The 21,609-nt window shown below is 42.4% G+C and overlaps 2 protein-coding genes across 5 annotated transcripts in view; one reads left to right on the top strand and one right to left on the bottom strand.

Moving 5' to 3' along the window:
* ralgps2 (Ral GEF with PH domain and SH3 binding motif 2) overlaps positions 1 to 21,609 on the bottom strand; it is a 70,177-nt gene that overhangs the window by 11,854 nt on the left and 36,714 nt on the right. For all 3 annotated transcript variants that reach the window (XM_071487376.1, XM_071487374.1, XM_071487375.1), the window contains one exon: positions 21,403 to 21,529. In XM_071487376.1, the coding sequence (XP_071343477.1) occupies positions 21,403 to 21,529 (127 nt within the window). The remainder of the gene's footprint in view (positions 1 to 21,402; positions 21,530 to 21,609) is intronic.
* On the top strand, positions 715 to 17,732 carry angptl1a (angiopoietin-like 1a). Of its 2 annotated transcripts, none has more exons than XM_071487377.1 (6): positions 715 to 1,051; positions 10,787 to 11,044; positions 11,197 to 11,817; positions 14,821 to 15,014; positions 16,084 to 16,354; positions 16,496 to 17,732. In XM_071487377.1, exons 2-6 carry the CDS (start codon positions 10,855 to 10,857, stop codon positions 16,681 to 16,683), a joined length of 1,464 nt encoding a protein of 487 aa, XP_071343478.1. In that variant the 5' UTR covers positions 715 to 1,051; positions 10,787 to 10,854; the 3' UTR covers positions 16,684 to 17,732. The 2 variants fall into 2 exon arrangements, with proteins under 2 accessions (XP_071343478.1, XP_071343479.1); XM_071487378.1 differs by having other exon boundaries at positions 715 to 999.

A 21,609-nucleotide genomic window follows, 5' to 3' on the forward strand; every position in this document is an offset into this window, starting at 1 on the left:
GCTCAGAGAACCTGTGGTTACGGGACACAGACACTTTGTATGTATTTACATGTGGCAAAACTTGGATGGTCACGAAGCAGGCGGAAAACATCATCCTCCCCCTGCGCCTCCAAAAAAAAAAAAAAAAACAAAACATGTGTGTTCATGTCTGAAAAATCTAAACACATTAAAATAAATGAGAGCAGTGATAAAGTGCAAGCAAAGACTGGACAAGCTCAGACTACACCTGGAGCTGGGATTTTCGCTCCAAAAACAGCATTAATCAGCTTTATCTGTCTGCTTCTGTCTCCTGCTCTCACATACCCAGCTGAAACTCAACAGGAAGCTGCTGAGAAATCTCAGCAGCATTACAATCAGTTCTTCCCACAAAAGCAAATAAAAAGAGAAGAATCAGGGGTTGCAGTTGGAGCCTGTGCTCCAAACTCAACAAAACCACTTCTGAATTCAAACACATCTTTTATCTTTAACCCTCAATCCACTTCTTCTCCCTGAGAATCTTGAGGACAGGAAACTTAATGAGGTAGCTCTGTTATTCTCTTTTTCTGTCTTTTTTCCATCAGAGTGACATCAGAGGTAGGCTGGGCCACTCCAAAAAAATAGAAGGAGAAAAAAAAAAAAAAAAAAAGGCAATCTCCAACTCCCACACCCTCATCCCCCTTCTCCTCCCCTCTCTTCCTCCTCCCCCTCCCCTCCACTAGTCTCCCCCATCCTTTGTGAAAAACTCAAAGCATCAGTCACCAGAGCTCAGTCTGTTGAAGTGGCCGGCTTTTGAACCATGCCCAAGCCTGAGCCCCGGGACAGCTGAGTCCACAGAGTGGAGGACATCTTTGGGAAGTGGGGCCTTGACAAAAGAGCCTATACTGTAATTTTCAGCTCGAGGACAGAAGGAGTGAGTGGAGGGCAGCACCTCAGAAGACTGGGACAAAGAGAGAGAGAGACAGAGAGATGATTCCTGCAGCTCTGCACTGCAGCTCGGTGAAGACACAATACAATACACAGGTGAAACTATAACTGCAGGAAACACACCCCCCACTACTGGTAACAAAAAAAGGTAAATGTTGTCTGAGTTCATTCTGTTTCCAAGTGTGATTCTTGAGTGTGTCAGTGGGACGGTGTGTGTGTGTGTGTGTGTATGTGTGTGTGTAGGTGTGAGTATGAGTGAATGTGTCTGGGCAGCTGTGAGAGCTCTGGCTGAGAGGTTGGAGAGGTTAGGACGTTTCGTGACTGGAGGCTCCAGCTGCAGACAGAAACATTTAGCAACGCTTCTTTGGCTTTCCTCTGGAGTCTGAGGACTGGGATATACTCAGAGCTGTACTCTGTGTGTGTGTGTATACATTTAACACATGTGACAAACAGCATAGGAGAACAAGAAAGGGGTGTGTAGGATGCCATTTGTACAGGATTGAATTTGTAAAGCATGGTGTTTGGTGGTTTTGGCCCTTTCCAGGGTGACACACAGTTATGCAATAAGACATTTTTACAAGAACAATTTTAATGAAAAAAAAACTCTCAAATAATGAAAAATATTTTTGTCATTGTTGCCTCAGTGTGTTCTTCCTAACTGCTAAAGTTTATCTATAATTTACAGTATGTCTGAACCTGAAGAGAAACAGAAAGCTAAAGAAGAAAAAAAAAAGGGGAAGAGAAAGAAAAGTAGAGCATTCCAGTTAAACACTTGAGGGACGCTGATGTGATCAGATGGAGAGATTTGATCTCTGGAGCCTGGCTTGTTTATTTTTTCTTGGCTTTTGGTTTCCTAATGCAACACCATCTGAGCCTGGCTGCTAACAGGGCTGCAGGAACGGAGCCGAGTAAACCTGCTGGAACCAGGGTTAGATCATAACACTGTAAACATTATGAAGTTGTGATGCACAAAAAAATACATTGTAATTTGTTGAATCCTTGAAAGTGAGTGTTTCTGTGAGTCTCCTTCACAGGGTCGCATTTAAAAGAAAAGTAATGATACAATGCAATACAATCCTAACCACATCCTCTATCAAATACAACCCATGGACATAAAACATTTTAGTCACAACCTTGCCATGATGGCAAAGGCTTTGAACACTTAATAGCATCAATCCGTTGCACTTCCATATCAACAACTCACAATTATCTTCAAATGTTTTCACTTATGTCCAGGTCTGTTGGTGGGATCTGTGGAAAATGGTCTGTTCACTACAAAGCCACATCTGTGGATGCTGTAAACGGTCATGAGAGACACACTCACACACAGACACACACACCTTCAAAGAGCCTGAGCTTGAAGTAAAAGGCAAAATGAGGTTATGGCAAATGGCTAAGAAAACATTTCGTGAGTCTGCTCGTTTTTCCCATAGAGCAATAAATCAAAATATCAATACCGCCAATAACTCAGGCTGGAAAAGAGGAGAGACACTTAAAAAGATAAAGAGGAGGCAGGCGCAGCTGTCCAAGAAATATCCAGAACATTGTGTGCTAAGCCGTAGAGCTTGGCCCTCAGGTTAACCTGAAACTTGGGAGCAGGGGGGACAGGCCTGGGAAAAAGCTTTAAATGGGTCATTACTACCAGTCCACACATAAAGTAACCCTTCTCTTAACCCTCACCGTGGACTGTAAATCACAACAGAAGCTCTGTTTGATGTCTTTGCTATTTAAAGTTTTTAAAACTCCCTGGACAAGCCAATAAATAGTGTTCAGGTAGTGCATGGTTGGGCTGTCAGAGCCGCTTAACCGCTGCCCTGCCCAAGACATCCTGTCACAGACTATGTTGTAACCCAGCAGGAGACTGATAGCTCACTCAGCTAGCATCAGCCAACTGCGTTTTCTTTTCTTTTTTTTTTGGTGGGTGTGGGGGGGTGGGGGGTTGTGTGGGGGGGTGGGGGGTTGGGTGGGGGGGTGGGGGGTGGGGGGTGGACCCTTCACAGACACAGATGTGTAACGGACTGCTCGGCTTATCTTATCAGTAAAACAAAGCCGCATATAGAAGCAGACACAGATAAAACACACACACAGGATACAGACACTGGCTTATCCTAAAACACTGCTCCTGCACTGTGCTGACCACATGTGGTTAAAATCAAACACAGCAGAACAAGTTGGACCCATTTTTGTCACTTGAAATTCAACTCTACGTTATGAGTCATAGGGTTAGCTGTAGTGCTTTTAGATAAAGAACTACAAAATATTAACATGACAATGGGGAGAAAAAAAGAGCCAAGTTTGAAATAAGTTTAAAAGAAAAGCCTGTAGCTGCACTGTGAAGCTCATTTAGAATCCCCCTAATGAGAGCCTGGACACAGCTGAATGGACAGGTCACCATAGGGAGGAAGAGGTCAGCCAGGAGGTCGGGATAAACAGACAAGAGAAGTAGAGGCATGTAACTAAGCAGGGCCAGTGGGCAACGGGTGTGTAATGCTGTTTGTGTGTGTGTGAGAGTGTGTGTGTGTATTCTACTAATAGAAAGCATGTGCAGTCAGAGGTATGAGCTTAAGGTGAGGTGTGACCCAGAGGAGAGATAAAATCCAAGGAAGGCTCTGTGTGAGTGGTTACGAGTAATCTCCTAACTCTAAAAATGTAAACTATCCAGCCAAACAAACATTTATATAAATGCTGTAACCTTTTAAACCCCCCCCCCCTTCCTGGCTCTCCTCTCTTCCCTGACCCTCCTCCAGCTCTTTTCTCATGCTTAGCAGGGTTGTGGGCTTGTTCAAAGCCAAGTGCCACTTTACTAGTTTAGTACAATCAGAGAGAAAAGCCACCTGAACAGGTGAGGTAACTGCTGATCTGTCCGCCTGGGTAATGAAGTACTGGGACAGACACGAGTGTAAGACGGCCATGTTTATGTTCTGTGATGGGGGAGGTAAGAGGATGAGTCATGGAGTGATGAAGGAGGGTGTTGGGAAGAGTTGCGAGTCCTTATCTTTACTGAGTGTGACAGGTAGAGATCGACGGCCTTATATGAACTTTGCTGCGCCCCCCCACCCACCCCCCTTCCCCCAATACCCCAAGCATAAGAACACAAGGGTGTTTGTGCTCCTGTGTGTGTGTTTGTGTGTATGTGTTGTGCCAAAAGAGGAAGAGAGGGGAACCCACTCTCCACAAAGACCGATTGATTGCAGGGGTTGTGGAGCGGACGGGTGGGGGTGAGGAAGAGTAGAGGAAGGGTGGGGCTGCACCCTAATCCCCACATATAGACCTCTGACCCCAACATCAGCCCACATGTTTAGAGTTTCACTACAGTAGAAGGGAACCAGATGGGGGCCCATGGTGCCTCGGGGAGGGTTTTTTTTTTTTGGGGGGGGGGGGTCTCCTCAGTAACACAGCATCATGAAGGTAGACAACTCAGTTGCTAGAAAGCAGGAGGTGGGAAATTATTAATGCCTTCTGAAACTGAACCAGTTCATCTAACACAACGTCTCCATTTTTCCACTACATTCTAGTGTGACGCTCCAGTCTCAGTTACCGGCTCCTGTTAGAAATGCAGAGAAAATCTTCTCTTTTAATATTGTCAACATGCACAGTTTAATGAGGAGGTATAAAAAAAGCATCATTAATACTGTAGCAAAAGGTGTTTGCTCCTCGACTGCAGTAGCATTTTGGTAGGGTTTCTTCAGTGATGAAGCTTTTATGAGATTTTCCTTTCTGATGGTAGAAATCTTTTCAGTGTGTATGCGTTGTTTTCGTTATCATTAATTGTTTCATAATGTCAGTGTTTTTATGACTTCCCCACTCAAACTGTGTTCTCCTCTACAGCCCCCTGTCCTCATAACAGCACTTAGCTATTTTCTTCACTCTGATTTTGATTCTGTTCTTTATTCAGTGCAGTTAGATGGTTTCTCAGCTTTCAGTTCTCTTCATTTTCCCACTTGTGGCTCTGTAACCAATTGTTTCAGTGAGCATGCAATGAGTCAATTTGTGTGTTTGATGGTCAGCTTATATGAGTGGTCATGTAACTCAGCTCTGTTGACAAAACGGAGGCTGATGACATCATGTATGGATGAAACGCTGTGAGGAATTCAGTCCCTGGCTGTGTAATAACAGTAGGGCCGGCTGAGCTGTTCTCAGATGAGGTGTTTTCATGTAAAGCAGAGCTGCTGTTTATTGTTGCTTCTCTCCTTCACTCATCCCATTTTGTTTTTACTTTTCACTCTCTCTTTCTCCTCTGAGCAGCCATGGTGTGTTGTGTGTTTCGGGGCATTTTGGACTTGTTGTGGGAAAGTCTGAGGACCAGATGGGGGAGTGGAAGCCGGGGATTTTGAGGCTGGGAAATACATCGGCTATGAAAATATAAATACTTTTCCCCCCGCTTGTTGAACTGCAATCCATCAGGCTACACACTGACACATCAGAACTGGTAAATCACTGCAGAGGACACGCTGACCAGGAGATCTGAAACAAACATTGTGCAATCAAATGATACATCTGGCAGTGACACATCAATCTAAGTTTTACATTTTCATGGGCTGTAGTTCAGGCTCCTGCATTCAACATCCAGTGCAGTGTGTGCGTGTGTGCGCGCAATGCACCAGGAAACACACCAACTATCAAGTTTGCCAGTCAAACCTTTGAGAAATTTACTGTTTTATTCATAATATGAACATAATATAGTTATTATTGCATCATGTAACCAAAAATCTGGTACACAAAACACATCTATTACTCATCTTTGCGCCATGTTATCAAACCTCATATGTTAAAGATGAATAAGAAGTGCAACTACCAATAACTTGCCTTAAACTACACAGTATGAGGTGGACAGATTACTCAGTATTTGGGACAGAGATGTGAGCTCATTTGCTCATATGCCTATTTGTATGACCCTCAAACAACCATACATACAGAGAGTATGTTAAATACTGTAGGTGGTGAAAAGGTTCATCCTAAAGAGGACACTTGGACCTGCAGCAAGCTAACTTTCCATGGAAGCAGTTTAACCCATTTGTTTATTAATCAGTTTATCAAACAGTTGATTGCCTTGGCTCAGATCACAAGAGACCTTTTGCCAACACATACAGTGTAACCTGAAGGTACAAGTGTGACATATGGCTGTCTTTCTGAGGTAACGACCAACATTCATTATGTTGTTTAACCAGCGAGGCAAAACAAACATTTCCTGTCTAAGAATAAAGTAAGCAGTGCTGCCGTCTTGTTTAATGAGTTCACTGGTCATTTCCTCTTTTACAACATGCAGAAAAGAATTATTTCTGACTCCAGCTCAGGCACAAAGCTAATTAGCATTCATGTACAACATCGGCCCCTACACAGAAAACCGAGGTAGACGAAAGGCAGTGTCCTCGCTTTAAACATGCACATCTAGAGTGAGTAGTGAGGTGAACTAACAAGTGAGACACACTTATTCTGAAATAGTTATCCAGCTGGGCTTTATTAAAGAGACATAGTTGGCACCACTTCGCAGTTTGTGTGTGTCTGTGTATGGGAATTGTGTGCAAATAAGGGAGTGTGGAGAAAAATAACCTTGTGCATTTGCGTGTGCATGAGGCAGTCCAGAGATCTGTCAGCATGGCATTAAGCTCTTTAATTATTATTAAATCTGAAGCCAGACCTCAGAAAATCACCTCTGCTATCCAAGTCAGAGAGCTGCATTAAATAAGAACCAGCAGAGCTGTTGAATACAACAAACAGAATGAATAAAAAACCATAAACAAAATAAAGAGTCACGGCAGTGCTGCAGACACATGTGGCAGATTTGAAAGTTTGTCTTTAGAAGATGACCAAGTTACATTAATGACCTTAAACAGTAAAAGGATTGTGTGATCCGATTCAGATGAAAATTATTCCCAGTTGGGCGAAGGAGTGTGTGGTAAAAAGAGCCAAGGAAGTGGGCTATGCATAAATATTGTCTGTGCTTAGACTGTTCCAATAACAGCCATGAAAGTGAATTAAACCATAGCTCAGCCACAGAGAGACAGCCAGAGAGGAGTGAGTGAATTAAAAAGCCACTGTCATGTGTCTCCTGACTATTAATAACTATTAGTGGGATGACAACCCAGGAATGCAATTAGGAAGACTGATGAAGCTCATACTGTTGCCAAAATATAAAGTAGACAGAATCAGATGCCCGCTTCAAATCCTTTGTACACACAGAGTTTCACTGCTTTCAAAAGGATGTTGTGAAATACAAGAGCTGTTTGTTAGCAGGGCTGAGCCAACCAGAAATCCAATAAATCCTGTTGATTATCAAGGAAAGGATTAGTTTCAATTTCTTTTATTTGCTGTTTGGATTACAGTCTCTGACTTTCACATGTCTCTGCCCAAGTTATTTAGCTGCAGCTGAAAAAAGAGGAACAACCAAGAGCAGAGAGCAAGAGGAAGGAAAGTATTCAAAAAGGGAAGAGAAGGAAAGGGAGATGTGGCGGGGGGTGTTACACAGAGAGGAAAGTAATTAAATGGAAAAAAAACAGGCTGATAAAAGAGTGCAAATCTGTCAAGAATAAGAAATATAAAAAAAGGAATGGGAGTATTTTATCTATCGAACACTCTGCCTCAAATTATGTTCACAATGCCTGGCCAGGAAGGGAAAAAAAGGCCCTGACCCACTTTCTACCTCTGTTTGTGTCATCTTTAATCAACTATCTATGATATGCCTTTAAATCTTTGTGCTTTGTTTTAGCCTTACAGCCTGTCGCTCCTCATCTCCTTCCCTTGGCCTGTCTCTGCAGTATCTGTCGACAAAAGTCACTGCTCCTCTATGTTCTGATTGTATCTAACATTTCTCCGCAGCACCTCTCCATGCATTTCCAGCTAAGCAATCCTCAGTTAGACGCATGTGAAGGAACATTGCCTACTCATGCCAAGACACACCGCCAGAGACAAGCGGCCAAAAGTTTGTTTTTGTTGGAAATAAAACAATGCACAAAACTTTATGTGCTTTTGTGCACTGAAAGCTGCCCACATACATACATGCAGGAATTCCACAGTGTTTCTATTATAAACTAAGACACATATTCAGTAAACAGACTGTAAAGTGCAGCCTGTTGAGAAACATTCAAGTGGTGTGTAGTCTGGCACGAATGGGTTCTTATTTGTTGTTTCTTTTGTTGTTGAATCTGAAAAGCACCATGTCACCTGTTACTGGAGAAATGGCCCTTCCATCACATATGAACCAACGTAGTTGGCAAAGTAGAGCCGCTGCACTGTTCAACACAAACGTAATGCAGAGGTTACGAATATAACTCTTAGCTTGCAACAAGAAATCAGAATTTCCAATGTACAGAATATAAACGTCAGCATACTGACCGTAACCACAGTATGTGAAGGCACATTCACATACATGAAGTTTTTACTCCCACAGGGGAGCAGTTTATCTTTTCCGCTCAACAGCCCTCAAAGTCCCAAAGCCCTTTAGCAGTGTTTGGTTTTGGTTTGTTGGGATCGAAAGAAGGAGCCGCTCAGCTTGTTCTGAGGAAACACTGTAAACCTTGTGCCTTCACAACACACTGCTGACCTCTCCACATTCGCTGGAATGTCTTTGATATGTTGCTGTTCCATGAAAGAGACTAGGCCCCTCGTACCCAGAACCACCACCCAGGAGGAAATCGGACTCAACGAGACAGGAAAGAGAGGGAATGAAGGAAAGAGAGGATGAGAAGGAGAAGTAAAGGATGACGAGAGAGAGATGGAAAATGAAGGAGGTGATAGCTGATAGATGAGCTGTGATGTTGCCTGGACGTGCCCCCTGAACTGTAGACAATGCTGAGTATGGGCGCTGGTTTGAAGCACACACCAACAGTAGAAAACCAGTCAAAGTTTGGAAGAGAAGACACACTTGAGAACTGATACTGTTGATGCTGCTGTTAAAGTCATTAGCAGCTCTCACTGAGGTCAGCAAGGATACAGTACCTGGTTACGCTGTCAGACACAACGGCTGCTGGAAAAACACACCACCATGAAAATGAATAACGTCCCTGGATAGTCATGCACACACAGTATTCAATCATACAGATAGACACACAAGCGTATGCATACCAGCAAGAGTGTGCATACACAGTACAGATCTGCAGGACTAGCCGTAATCCTGTCCCCTCTTCACATTGTTCCAAGTGACAGAACTGCCAGAATTCCCGAAGAACCACAATGGCGTCATATGGGAGACACACAGCGCCTGAGTTTCAGGGTGGAGGTAGGACTTAATGATGTGGCACTGAATAAAGACCGACTGTGAAGAGTGATGGAGTGGATTAGGAGGACTAGACGGTCCTGGCCTCGTGCAGGCCCTGGCCAGGGTGTTAAATGGAGCAGTGCGTACATCTGTGTGTGAGGTTTTTGTGGCTGTGCACTGATGAGAAACAGAACCAGAATCACCGGGGATAAGAAAGAGGTGAGGAAGCGCCAAGAGTCCCCTCAAATTAGACAGGGATGAGGACAACTCAGCAAACAGTTTTCTTGACTTTGTCTAACACCCCTGTTGTGACTATCTGTGTGTGTGTCTGTGTGTGTGTAAACTCTTTCAAGTGAAACTGCCTAAACATTCCTGTTGAATATATGGAGCTATGTGGAGCAGTGAGCACACAGGAATGAGCATTGACCCATCTCACAGGAAGCTGCACTGGAATAAGGGGTCAATGTGTTTTACTGAGGGGGGGGCAATGTAAGTATGTATACAAGTAACAATGTTGTATGGGACAATAAGGTCAAATCTCTGAACAGGAAGGAAGGTCCTGAACCCTTTTGTAGGCCACTTTGACCAAACACAAGTAAGAAGCCACAGAACCTTAACACAGGCTAAAAGTGTCTTATGTATTTCAGTTTGCATTTTCATCGCATCCAAAAAAGTGTAAAGATTAGGGATATCACACATTCAAAAGTGGTGATGGTTTATTATGTAATTTTGTATGCTGATAGAATCAGTGCTGGACCTAAGATGAAGAAGTAGAAAAAGAGACTAAAAACAACGGTGAGGCAATACACACTGTAACGGGATGGAGTGATAATGTTTCTCCCTTTTAATCTCACTCATGTTAGACTGGTCTGGAAGTGGGCTACATGACTGTTATTTAATAGTTTATGTAACAAGAATATTCCCATCCTTCTCCTAATATTGATACCAGTGAATCAACTGCTGTTTACAAAACCAAACACTATCAGTTATTCAGCTTGTGTCTGACCAATCACAAGGCAATTAGAAAGGACCAACTCGGGAGCAGTAACTGTTGAGGGGACAGGGACTACAGTTTGACTTAGAAACCAAAATTAGAACTAGGTTCCTGTGGTCAACCTTCAAATAAGTTCCTGGATTCCTAAAAAGGGTTTCTAGAGGATTTCCTTAAGAAAGACCATTAAGGTGCATATACAAGACAAGAGGAGGGGAGTTTGTTCAAGGAAAGAAAAATCTCATTTTAAGAATAAAGAAGATGAAGTGAGTGTAGGGGCAGGTACCAGAGATAAAGCACAGCCAGCCGCCACGTATCAGACCTCTAAACGGGGGGAAAACCAACACAGCGTCAGAAAAAAGGGGTGTCAGTCAGCGACTGACAAACTGAGATGGAAAGCAGACCTCTTGCTTCTGGCTGGTTAGAAGATGTGTTCTCTCTTTCAGCCTTTCCACACAAACAAAATTATGTGGAACAATAACTTGATGTCTCTGCTACTACACACAGAGTGAGAACATTTCTATAAAATTACTAATTGTTTGTGGATATTTGCTTAAGTGTCAAATACCTTTTCATTAAAATCGTATGGCAGTCATTTCTATCAACACCCCTGTGGTTTACATTCTCTTTGTCAGCCTTTGTAGACAAAGAAGTGACTGTATCCAGCTCTTAACTCAGAGGGTCTTGTATTCTTGCAGGAAGGCCTGGAGGGACTTAGAGGGAGCACCAGTACCTGTCCATCTACTTATCTAACCAGCCAGCAGCAATGCAGGGGCTGATGTGGAGCCTGTGCGCCGTGCTCTGCCTCTCCCTCTGGGAGGAAAGTTACTGCAGGAGTTCCAGGGAAGCCCGGAGGACCAAAGAGACCTCTCTCCACAGGAGTAAAAGAGCTCCCCAGGATCCTGATGCCAAAAAGTGTTCCTACACCTTCCTTGTACCTGAGCAGAGAATCACAGGTTCATACAATACCTTATTCTAGCAATTAACCTTCTGTCGTTCACCATACAGCTGTCTTCATCTTTCATGGATATAACCAGTCTTTTTCATTTCTCCTTTTTCCTAAAGTGCATTCTTGGTACTCCCCTTAATAAGTTATATCTGTCAACAGGTCCAATCTGTGCCAGCACCACAGGCCCTGAACCAGACAAGGACAGAGTGACCCGTATGGACATTGCAGATGTGCGGGAGGTGCTCAACAAACAGCGACGTGAGATTGAAACACTGCAGCTGGTGGTGGATGTGGATGGTAACTTGGTGAATGAGATGAAGCTGCTGCGGAAAGAGAGCAGGAACATGAACTCCAGGGTGACCCAACTCTATATGCAGCTGCTGCATGAGATCATCAGGAAAAGAGATAACTCTCTTGAACTGGCCCAGCTGGAGAACCGTGTCCTCAATGTGACCTCTGAGATGATGCGACTGGCTTCCAGGTACAAGGAGCTGGAGGCCCGGTTTGCCATGATGGCCGGGGTGGTCAACAACCAGTCCATTCTCATCACTGCACTGGAGGACCAGTGTCTGAGGACGCTTGGACGCAGCGAGCTGCCTGTGGTTCCTCCCCTGGTACAGGTGGTGCCACAGAATATACCCGTTAATAATCGTTTCACGAATGAGATACAGAGGGACAATAACAACCGAGCCTATCCCAGAGGATCACGCATAGACTCCCCTACTGCAAGCCCCTTAGGAGTCGACCCTCCACCACCACAGGGAACACTTACCTCAGATGGTATGTACCAATTTTAAAGTGGTAGGGGACGATGGAGGAATAAGTGAATGAACACTGTAAAATAATCAGGGATCTGATGGGTTTTTAGGAAAAGGAAGCTAAGCAAAACAAACGTCCGTCAAAGTAATTGTCAATTACAACAGTAATGGTCCTAATTAATTGTACACACAACTACTTAGACAGCATTACCTACAGGGTGTAATTAAAACATAATTTCTCACAACAGTAGGTACTGCTGAGGCACAGTTGGCTCATCCTTGGCATGCGACAGAGGCAATGAAATCATACATTCCTATGATTCCTACTTGGCTGCCTGAATTGGCTGCACTGCACTGAGCATATGCACTAAATTAGTAGAATGAGGATAAGGTTTCTTTGAAAAGCATTAAAAACACTTCAGTTGCACAGGAAAATATATCTCTACTGCAGGGCTTAAGCAAGACTTATGTGTTTTATTCTACAAAAAAAAAGATAAAAAATAAATGGGTTGGGTATACTCAAACAGTGCACACATGGAGCCGACTAATCCATCAAGTCTCAGACCCCTAAACAAAGTCATCATATCAGATAAAGTCCTCTAAGATAGATAAGGCTCCTCTTTATTTCTCTCACACAGACTGGCTAATTTTAACATCTGACAGAGATCGTCTCCAATATGAAACCAATTTGCAAGGTTAGATAGCTACTTGGAATGTCTCCGAAAAAACTGGTCAGGACTGCTGTATTTTGACTGGCAATTAGACTGTGGTGGGTAATGTTGATGGGGTTATACAACCAGATGGGGAAATGGATGAAATCATGCATAACATCCCTCAGACAAAAGGGGGAATAAAGGTTGTTTTACTTGAATACTGGCAGGGGAATCACATAGTGACATAATATAATTCACAGAAGAATGTTAAGGCAAATAATATATTCTCTGATATCTGTTTATATCAGATACTGCCAATTCAGTGTAATGAGTAGTGAGAATTTAATCACTCAATCAATCAAGGTGTCTGATAAATGTGTTGTTGTCCAGAGTCAATGCTTGATCCTCCAGAGCCAGTCGCAGTAGATCACTGCTCTTGCGACACCTTAAGCCCCAACAATGATAGGCCTATTTCAAGCTCAATAAGCAAAGAAGCAAAGGAACCATATAAAAAAAAATAAGGAGAAGTCAGACAGAGTAAAAGAAAACAAGAGGTGGGGAAATGTTTGGTGAGGTAAAATGGCAGGGACTCCACTTCTAGATGACAAAATGGACATAAGGTTCTTGTGGCTATTTCTAGTTGTGCATAACTATTTTCCACTCACTTCACTAAGTCCTTGTTGGACTGTAATTTAAGTGTGGTAATTATAGTTTATTACAACTGAGAGCTATAATGCAATTATCCTCCAATTGCACAGGCCTCATCCATACTATAGATGATGTTCAGTATCAAGTTACTGCTTTCACAAAAAGCCAAAATCTGTTTTTTTGTCTATGACCAAAACAAAGCTCTCAGTCTGGATATTCCCAGTTTATTTACAACCCAGAAAAACAACAGAAAGCCAAGGACGGATCATTTTTTCTGAGGTGGCCAGCACATCATTCTTCACTCTTTAATTTTCAGGACAAGAAATATGACATATTATCATATTTCTACCTCTTGTTTCTGTAAAACATACTTAACCCATTGTTTTAATCTGGATAGGTACTTCACTAATTTCCTTTCATTTTCCATTTGATTGTCCTTGTTAAGTATCCATATATGAATGTACCCTTTCCACACAGTGTATCTAAATTGGGAAGGAAAATGGGTAAAACTTCAAACCCAAAGCTAAGTCACCAAAGAGCACTAATGGGTTCTCTTCTATGTAGGTTCACTACTACTGTAAATAGACATTGCCTGACCACAGTTTGGTCTGGTTCAGCCCTTTTTAAAACACTATGGCTTGATGACTGGATTATTTTTAACCTCAATCTCTTAAAGCACCGTTCAGAAAAACTGCTAAGACAAGTGACAGAAGAGGAGAGAGAGGGGGAATATGTTAGAGAACCCCCTTACTGACAGGTCAGATGGAGACATATTACTAGTAAAATATACGCTGTGCGAGGGAGCTTTAGGTATCTGTACCCGGGCATTACACTGGAGCACATAGGGACCCTATGTGCTCCCATATTCAGTTGAGAAAACCATCTTCCATAGGCATTTAGGCCCTGGAGGCCCCCCACACAATGCCCGTGTTCATACTGCTTTAATACATATTCACATAGGGGAAAACAGAGGAAATGTGCTTGGTTTAGGTTCAGCTGCTTTAGCTTTGGGTGCAGTGCTACCACACAGTTACATTTGAAGACAAACTCTGGGTGAATATTCACATAACAATTTAAGTGAGCAAATGCATGCTTGTGTTATTTCAGACTTTAAGATGTTTAGAGAAAAAGGAGATATTTTCCAAAGAATGTGGCCACAGTGATACATCCTCTCGAACTTATCAAACGATCCTTCCCAACTTTCTCTTGTCTGCTGCCTATAGCCCTCAGAGTGATGATGATGACTTTTGCATATGCAATAAGAAGAAGACATCTTGTTCACTTCAAGGCACTCAGAATGGTTTATTTTCTCCGAAGGTTTAAACTGTCAGTGATTCATGCAAAGGGTGATTGTAGCAGGAATCAAAAGTCAAAAACAAAAGATAAAGATATAGAAAGTGTAATGCCTTTAAGTTCTATGGTAATTTGCGGATTTATGGCTTTTTCTTTATTTTAACCAATGTTATTGGGCTAATGTGGGAGCTTTTGTTTTGGTCAGATGAAGTGATACACATTATCAACTATTAAATGCAAAGTGCTTGGATCATTAATAGCATTATTAATATGCAAATTACTGTATTATAATGGAGTGTGGCCCATGGTGATGCTGCAATAGAGATCTCTTTAGATATAAAACATTTTAAACCAGAACCACTGGCACAATTCAATAGTCAACATCTCTTTTTGTTTTCTGCATTTTTCTTCAACCACATTTCTGACCCTAGGTCCCTTCAGGGACTGTTACCAGGTGCGGGAGGCAGGGCACACCACCAGTGGGATGTACCTGCTCAAGACAGATGGCAGCGACCGGCTGATCCAAGCCTGGTGTGAGCATGGCCTTGACAATGGAGGATGGACCGTGTTGCAAAGGAGGAGAGATGGCTCTGTTAACTTCTTTCGGAATTGGGAGAACTACAAGGTAGGTTTATTGAGAAAAGGAACAGTATGTTTAAAAGGTTTAAAAGGCAGGGTTGAATAAGACCTTTAATAAAACTTAACCTAAAATTCAGATCTGATTCTTTAAGGGAAAATATCAAAATATCTTTAAGCTTGAAAGAGACCTGTATTCATAGCTTTTCCTCTCCCTTTTCGTAAGCGACCCAGGCTCAGCAGTTCATTCTGGTGCCACTTTCTTCAGTGTAAAACAGCTTAGCAGTAGATTTCCTTTCACCAAAATCACAGCCAGGGACCCACACACAAATACACACAATCAGAGAGCCCCGGTGGGCTGAGACGGAAATGCAGCTTTGCTCTCAACCCCACTGAAAATGATCCTTTCATCCTTTTCTTCCCATATGTCAGCCTTTGCAACTGAGATATGATCGAGGATTTAACAGATCAAGCAGGGATGACAGACAAAAAAAAAAAAAAAAAAAAAATATATATATATATATATATATATATATATAAAACCCAGAAAAAAAGCATGACACAACCTCACAAAAATGACTGTTCTCTCTGTTTTCTCTGCTAAAAAAAGGCAAAGGCAAAAGTCTCTTCAGTTTTAAAATGAGATTAGAAAAAAAATTAAAAAAAAATTAATACATGCTGTTTGGATCAGTGCCACAAATGTGTCCTCAGGTCTGCATTTACTGTATTCAACTGCAGCCAAATCACCACTACCCTGCCATTCAACTAATTCATCTCTAGTGAGAGAACAGAGATCACAACCATAACACATTATTGTCTCAACAGGATGCGGATTTGATTACATTTTACAGCACTGCAGAGGCCAGACTCCTTTAAACTCAGCACACGGCAAAGAAATCTTATTAACCTCACTCTGCTTTACTGTTTGTGTTTTTTGGAAGTGATTTCACTAACCTCAGAATAAAAAGAGATATATTCTTTCAACAAGCCACAGTGTCGACCAACTCAAATCAATACTGCACTTTGTTGGTCTGCACTGCATTGCATTGGGATGTTAACACAGACCACAACCGAAAACCATTAACACAGAGCATGCTGCGGTGCTTGTCCCCCCACAGAGAGGCTTTGGTAACATAGATGGTGAACACTGGCTCGGACTGGACAACATCTACAATCTGGGGAAACAGGGCGACTATAAGCTGATGATAGAGCTGGAGGACTGGACAGGGAAGAAGGTGTACGCTGAGTACAGCAGCTTCCACCTGGAGCCCGAGAGCGAGGGTTATAGGCTGAGGCTCGGCACCTACCAGGGCAACGCTGGCGACTCCTTCAGCAGTCACAACGGCAAACAGTTCACCACACTTGATCGTGACAAGGATGCATTTTCTGGTAGGGCAGATGCTAGATAAGTTCTAAAATGTGTTTTGATTTCTTGTATTAGCTGGACTGTAATCTCACAACAGAGGGTAAGCTCCCTCTTTGTATGTCCATCACACACTTGTTTTCTGATGTTATGTCCCTCTCCACTAGGCAACTGCGCCCACTTCCATAAGGGCGGCTGGTGGTACAATGCCTGTGGCCAGACCAACCTGAATGGCGTATGGTACAGCGGGGGAGTTTACCGCAGCAAATTTCAGGATGGAATCTTCTGGGCAGACTATGGAGGAGGTTTTTACTCCCTTAAGTCAGTGCGCCTCATGATCCGACCTATCGACTGAAATCTCGAACTTTGGTTCCCTTCAAATGCACCTCATTCTCCTTCCTTATCTTTATCTACCCATAAACAAATACTGTAAACCCAGGACCAGGAATTCCTGACATAGTTCAACTGTGCCCTGTAAAAGACAGTGGAGGACGAGAGGGTGGCATGTGTTAATAGCCAGACGATAATGACTCCAACAGTGCAGTGGCGAGCTCCAAAGTTGACTCAAACGTGGAAATGACGACTGATGACATTGCCCTCTATAAATAACTGCTCTCCTCCCTCTTTCAATCTGGACAGTAATGGTCCATCAAACTCTCTCGGACCATTCAGTATTACTCACAAGTGTCCTATTTTACTCACTCTTGTTGAAACTCAGTATGCAATAAAGGGATGTGGTTATTTACATAAGACATGAAATTTCTTCTGAGCAGCTAATGGTGACTTATTGAAGGTAGTGTGGCCCATAGCAAGGGCTACTGGATGTACTGGGATGTTAAACCTGAGTGGCATAAAAAATAATGCAATTTAAGATTGTGTCGCCAGTGAGAATACCTGACAAACAAATGCTTAGAGGACAGGCCTTGATGAATCTACTGTCTCCTTGTTCCTGGGATTTGTCTGGACTTGTGGGGTTTCCTTTCACCCCTGACAAAAATGAACTCATGCAACAATGTGCTTGTTCAATGTGCTAATGGCTGAGCTGGCTTTGGTGTGTAAATATCTTTGGCTTTATTTGTGAAAGTTAATTTAAGAGGTGTGATTCTACTCAGGCCAAATGTTCACAATTTTTGTCACTCTGCCAGTCTTTGTTATTTATCAGTGTATTTATAGTAAGTATAGCCATGGCCATTTTATATCTAGCCCTGTAACAATACAATTCTAAATATTTTTTGTATCCCATGTAGAAATACATTAATAACAGTTGAACAGAAGCTCAAACACACATGCACACACATACACACCAGGCACAACGAATCCAAAGTGGTTGTCTAGTTGACTTGATATGTGACATGCAGTGTCAGTTTTCATCAAAGTCAAATTAAATTCCATTTTTAAACATTGCACTGTCTTTCAGTCTTCACTCAGCTTCGCCTCAATGCATAACAAAACAAACAGCAAAAGTGTGACCCTTTCCTCTGTAAAACAAAATTAATTAAGTAATTGATTATATATTACAGTATGAAAAATATCAGCAAAGCTTCTATCTGTATAAAGGATGACGCAATCATCTGAAATGAAACACTTCACATTTCTTGGATCTGATTTAAGTGCACTCCAAGCCATCAAGGCAGTGAAGAAGGTCAGGAGGATTTAACAATTAAAGAAAGTGGGAAGAATAAAAATTTGTGTGATCAGAGTAGGAGACTGTATTTAAAATTACATTATTCTTGTTCTGAAAGGAAGAAGGCTAAAGCAAAGAAAAGAAATATGAGTGGAAAAAGCCAGCTCGGACAGATCAGATAATGTCAAGGCAGAAATAGATAACAGGGAGGATATTAAATGATGCTGCTATAGAAGAATTTAGATTAAAATAAAAGAACTGGAGAGACAGAAAGAGTGATAAAAAGCAAGAGACAGATAGCTGGGCAAAAGACGGATTATGTGTTTGAAGAAGCTAATGGACGCATACAGTCAACCCATCGTAGCTCACATACTCACACATGCTGTGAGCCAACAACTGTGGCAGGTAGGTTTGCTGTCAGACATCTAAAATACTATTAATTATGCAGTCCAAGAGTCCGGGCCAGACCAGGCTCCTGACTCAGAGGACTGCATTTACTATCACAGGAGAAATAAATGTTGAAAAAAGTCAGTCAGTTGGCCGTTTTTTCTGATCTTGACCATATGACATCTTACTGCTGGTGCCTTCCATTGGTTAGTCCACACTGTTCTGCTTGTGGCCCACAGCTACCCCAACAACTACAGCACCAGGATGCTAGAGGAGAAGAAAGCTTGCATCTGGCCCTCTGTAGACTCTTCCTCCACTGACAGACAACAAATGACATATTACAAGTACAGGATGCCATTAATAACTATAATAAAATTAAACTGGAACTGTCATAACCATTAAAAGGTCCTCGCTCAATAACTCACTATTCATAAAAGTGTAACAGTAAATCCCTTGTCTCAACTGGACGTGTTTCAGTTGTGGTTTTTCTTATCTTACGCAGGGGTTTTCAAGCTATTTGCAGTAGGGGGGTGTAGAGGGAGAGAGGTGAGGCAAACACACTCCATCAGGTGAGAAGGACAGGTGAATGTTAATGTTCCAAAAACAACAGGAGGTTAATTATTATAGTTTGGCCTGCTGTGACACACAGCTCATGGAGACAATTACTTGCACTTTAAAACCCTTATGGGGCCAGTATGCTCTGTCTGAATGGCTTGTCAGATGGTCAGATAACTTCAGAAAGCACCCCCACCCCCCACCTTTTCAGCATCAGTTGGCTGTGTCCAACCTTTTCTGTGACTTTCCTGTGATCCAACATTCATAACCAGATCATGCTGTGATTGGCCAGCTATGCAGATGTGAGAAAGTACACTGGGTTTGAACTTGTTTCTCTACTATTTATTGCACTTCTCATGTGTACAACTGTAAAACTGGGCTACGAAAATCTTCCAGGAGAAACTGTCTGAAAATGCTGCCGAAAATGCTGTCTGAAATGATGCAGCTTCTGCATCATATGTATAATTGAGACCCACATCACCTTTTAGGGTTCAAATCAATTTTTTTCTGCACTTACACTTGTCTGTGATCACTATCAAAACACTGGAGTTCACAGTAGTGCATGACTGAGCCAACTCAATGTACACACAGAAGGAGGACAGCAGCTACTGCTGTTATTCTACTTATGCCACGTGGCCGGCGTAGACAAGGTGAAAGGATAACGAGTTGGCCAAACATTTTTTAAGTGTGTGCGTTTTGTCATAGTGGAGCCATATATTTCTATGGGTTCTTTGTTCTTGCATGATTGGCTAGAGAACAGGAACAAGTTCATCTGAACATTTAACAGGCTGGCCCTGTGGTGAGCGCAGACAGGAGGGGTCTGTGTCTGCCGAGCCAAATAACAGGTCAGAGTTCACACAATTGCACATGCACACACACACAGTTCAACACAAACGTATCACTGTGCAAAAACAAAGGCTCAGTGACTACACAGCAGACACAGGGTACTTTCTTTAGCCTTGTTATCACCAGACATATGCATCACACCTACAAAGATGCAAATGGAGCAAAGACAGAAATATGATAGGAAGTCACAAAAGTGGCACATTTACACAAACACACACTGTAGAAGTTTACCCGACTGTGGTGTATTTAGCACATGGTAATTTCAGCCCTTTGCTGTGGGTTGGGACTCAACAGGTACTTTGTTTAGTGACCAGAGGTAAATACATGCTCGAACACATCAAGAGAAACCCCAACCCAAGTTTACACACACACACACACACACACACACACACACACACACACACACACACACACACCGCACTTATGTTACAAGTGATGCTCTGCAACCATCAAAGTGGCTTTCAGTCCCTCACTCATTCATTCCCAGTTTCCCTCAGAGAGATCTGGCGGATTTATGATGGAGGGGAATGTCTGAGAACAAGAGAGTGGCGATTTCCTTCCTGTGTGCCAACTTGGCTCTGTCCAGCTCTGAGGACAGCCAGCTGGTCTCACATCACACATCACACATCCACAGTCATCACTGACAAGCTCCCACTGTAAGGAAACACCATCCCACTCGCACACAGTCATACAAAGACTTAGAATACAAAGACTCCACCCAAAGAACGACCAACTCGTCACACATCATCACTGAAACGCTTACCAAATGGAAAGTCTTTCCTTTTCATCCACATACACACACAATGAGGACATACAGTTTGGCTGGCAAATGTGTGCCGCTTCACAACATTAGCTTTGCATTCGTTTCATGATCTGTCATTACTTCTAGACTTCCATGACGGAGGACGCTGGGGAAAATGGGTGATTAAAAGTTTCTCTAACGACAAACAGACTCTCAAGCTCTCTGTGTTTGTGCTTATGTCTGTGTTTGTGAGCACATACTTTAGTGTGTAAGTTTGAATCACACAGCGGTAGCTATGATGGATGGAGAAAAAAAAATTGTGGCAGTAAAAAAACATCAAAGTCATCATCAAATCAAAACAAGAACAAACAGTACAGCAATAAAACCACACGTGGGCATGAGCGTTTTCCTTGCACAACTCATAAGGGATTCCTATGTGATGTCATACTGTGGAGTCAGAGAAAGTCAGAGCATAAAAACTGAAGGAAAGGAAAAAGACATTAATATTATTTTCTAGTGGTCCTCGTTGATTCATGCGTTTGTTCCAGTTGAGAGGAACTTAAGAGATGTTTCACAACAGAGCAGTAAAAATATGTTCAACGAAAGGAGCGGAATGAAAAGAGCAGAGGAATGACAGACGATAAACATGACTGACTGATGAGTCTGGCACTGAATAATCCATGAGATAATAATACGAGATAAGAAAAAAAAAACACTTCTCATTTCCTGTTTCAACCAGACACATGCTGAGAGGCAGTTTTGGTTCTTAAACCCAGACGCTTGTCCTCAGATCAACCTGAGGCCGTGAACAACCCATAAAGATAAGAAGCAGACAGTAAGGAACATCAGCGCATCCTTCAAAGATCAAACCTTGTGGCAGTCTGTGAGTGTGTGTGTGTATGTCTGTTTGTGTTTGTTACCTAGGTATGGTATACAAGAGACCATGCTCTGGCTGCTTATGTAGTCTCTCAGACGTTTATAGTTGTCTTCTTTGGACATCAGGTAGTCGAGCCGATCAAATGTTGCCTTGTCCTTCCGACTCAGTAACTGTGGTAAAAAAGGGCAGAAAAGTACAGCAAAGAGAAAGAGACCATGAAATCTAAATAGACAGCTATAACATGTTAGCA

The sequence above is a fragment of the Trachinotus anak genome, unplaced genomic scaffold (genome assembly GCF_046630095.1).
Source record: "Trachinotus anak isolate AG129_WGS33_773 ecotype Australia unplaced genomic scaffold, CSIRO_AGI_Tana_v1 ptg000010l, whole genome shotgun sequence".
Classification (NCBI taxonomy): Eukaryota; Metazoa; Chordata; class Actinopteri; order Carangiformes; family Carangidae; genus Trachinotus; species Trachinotus anak.

What these genes read in the sequence shown, in the direction of transcription:
- angptl1a (XM_071487377.1), top strand. Translation starts at nt 10,855, where the DNA reads ATGCAGGGGCTGATGTGGAGCCTGTGCGCCGTGCTCTGCCTCTCCCTC. An exon ending in GGGAACACTTACCTCAGATG is followed by an intron (nt 11,818 to 14,820) that starts GTATGTACCAAT and finishes TTCTGACCCTAG; the next exon opens with GTCCCTTCAGGGACTGTTAC. An exon ending in GGAATTGGGAGAACTACAAG is followed by an intron (nt 15,015 to 16,083) that starts GTAGGTTTATTG and finishes GTCCCCCCACAG; the next exon opens with AGAGGCTTTGGTAACATAGA.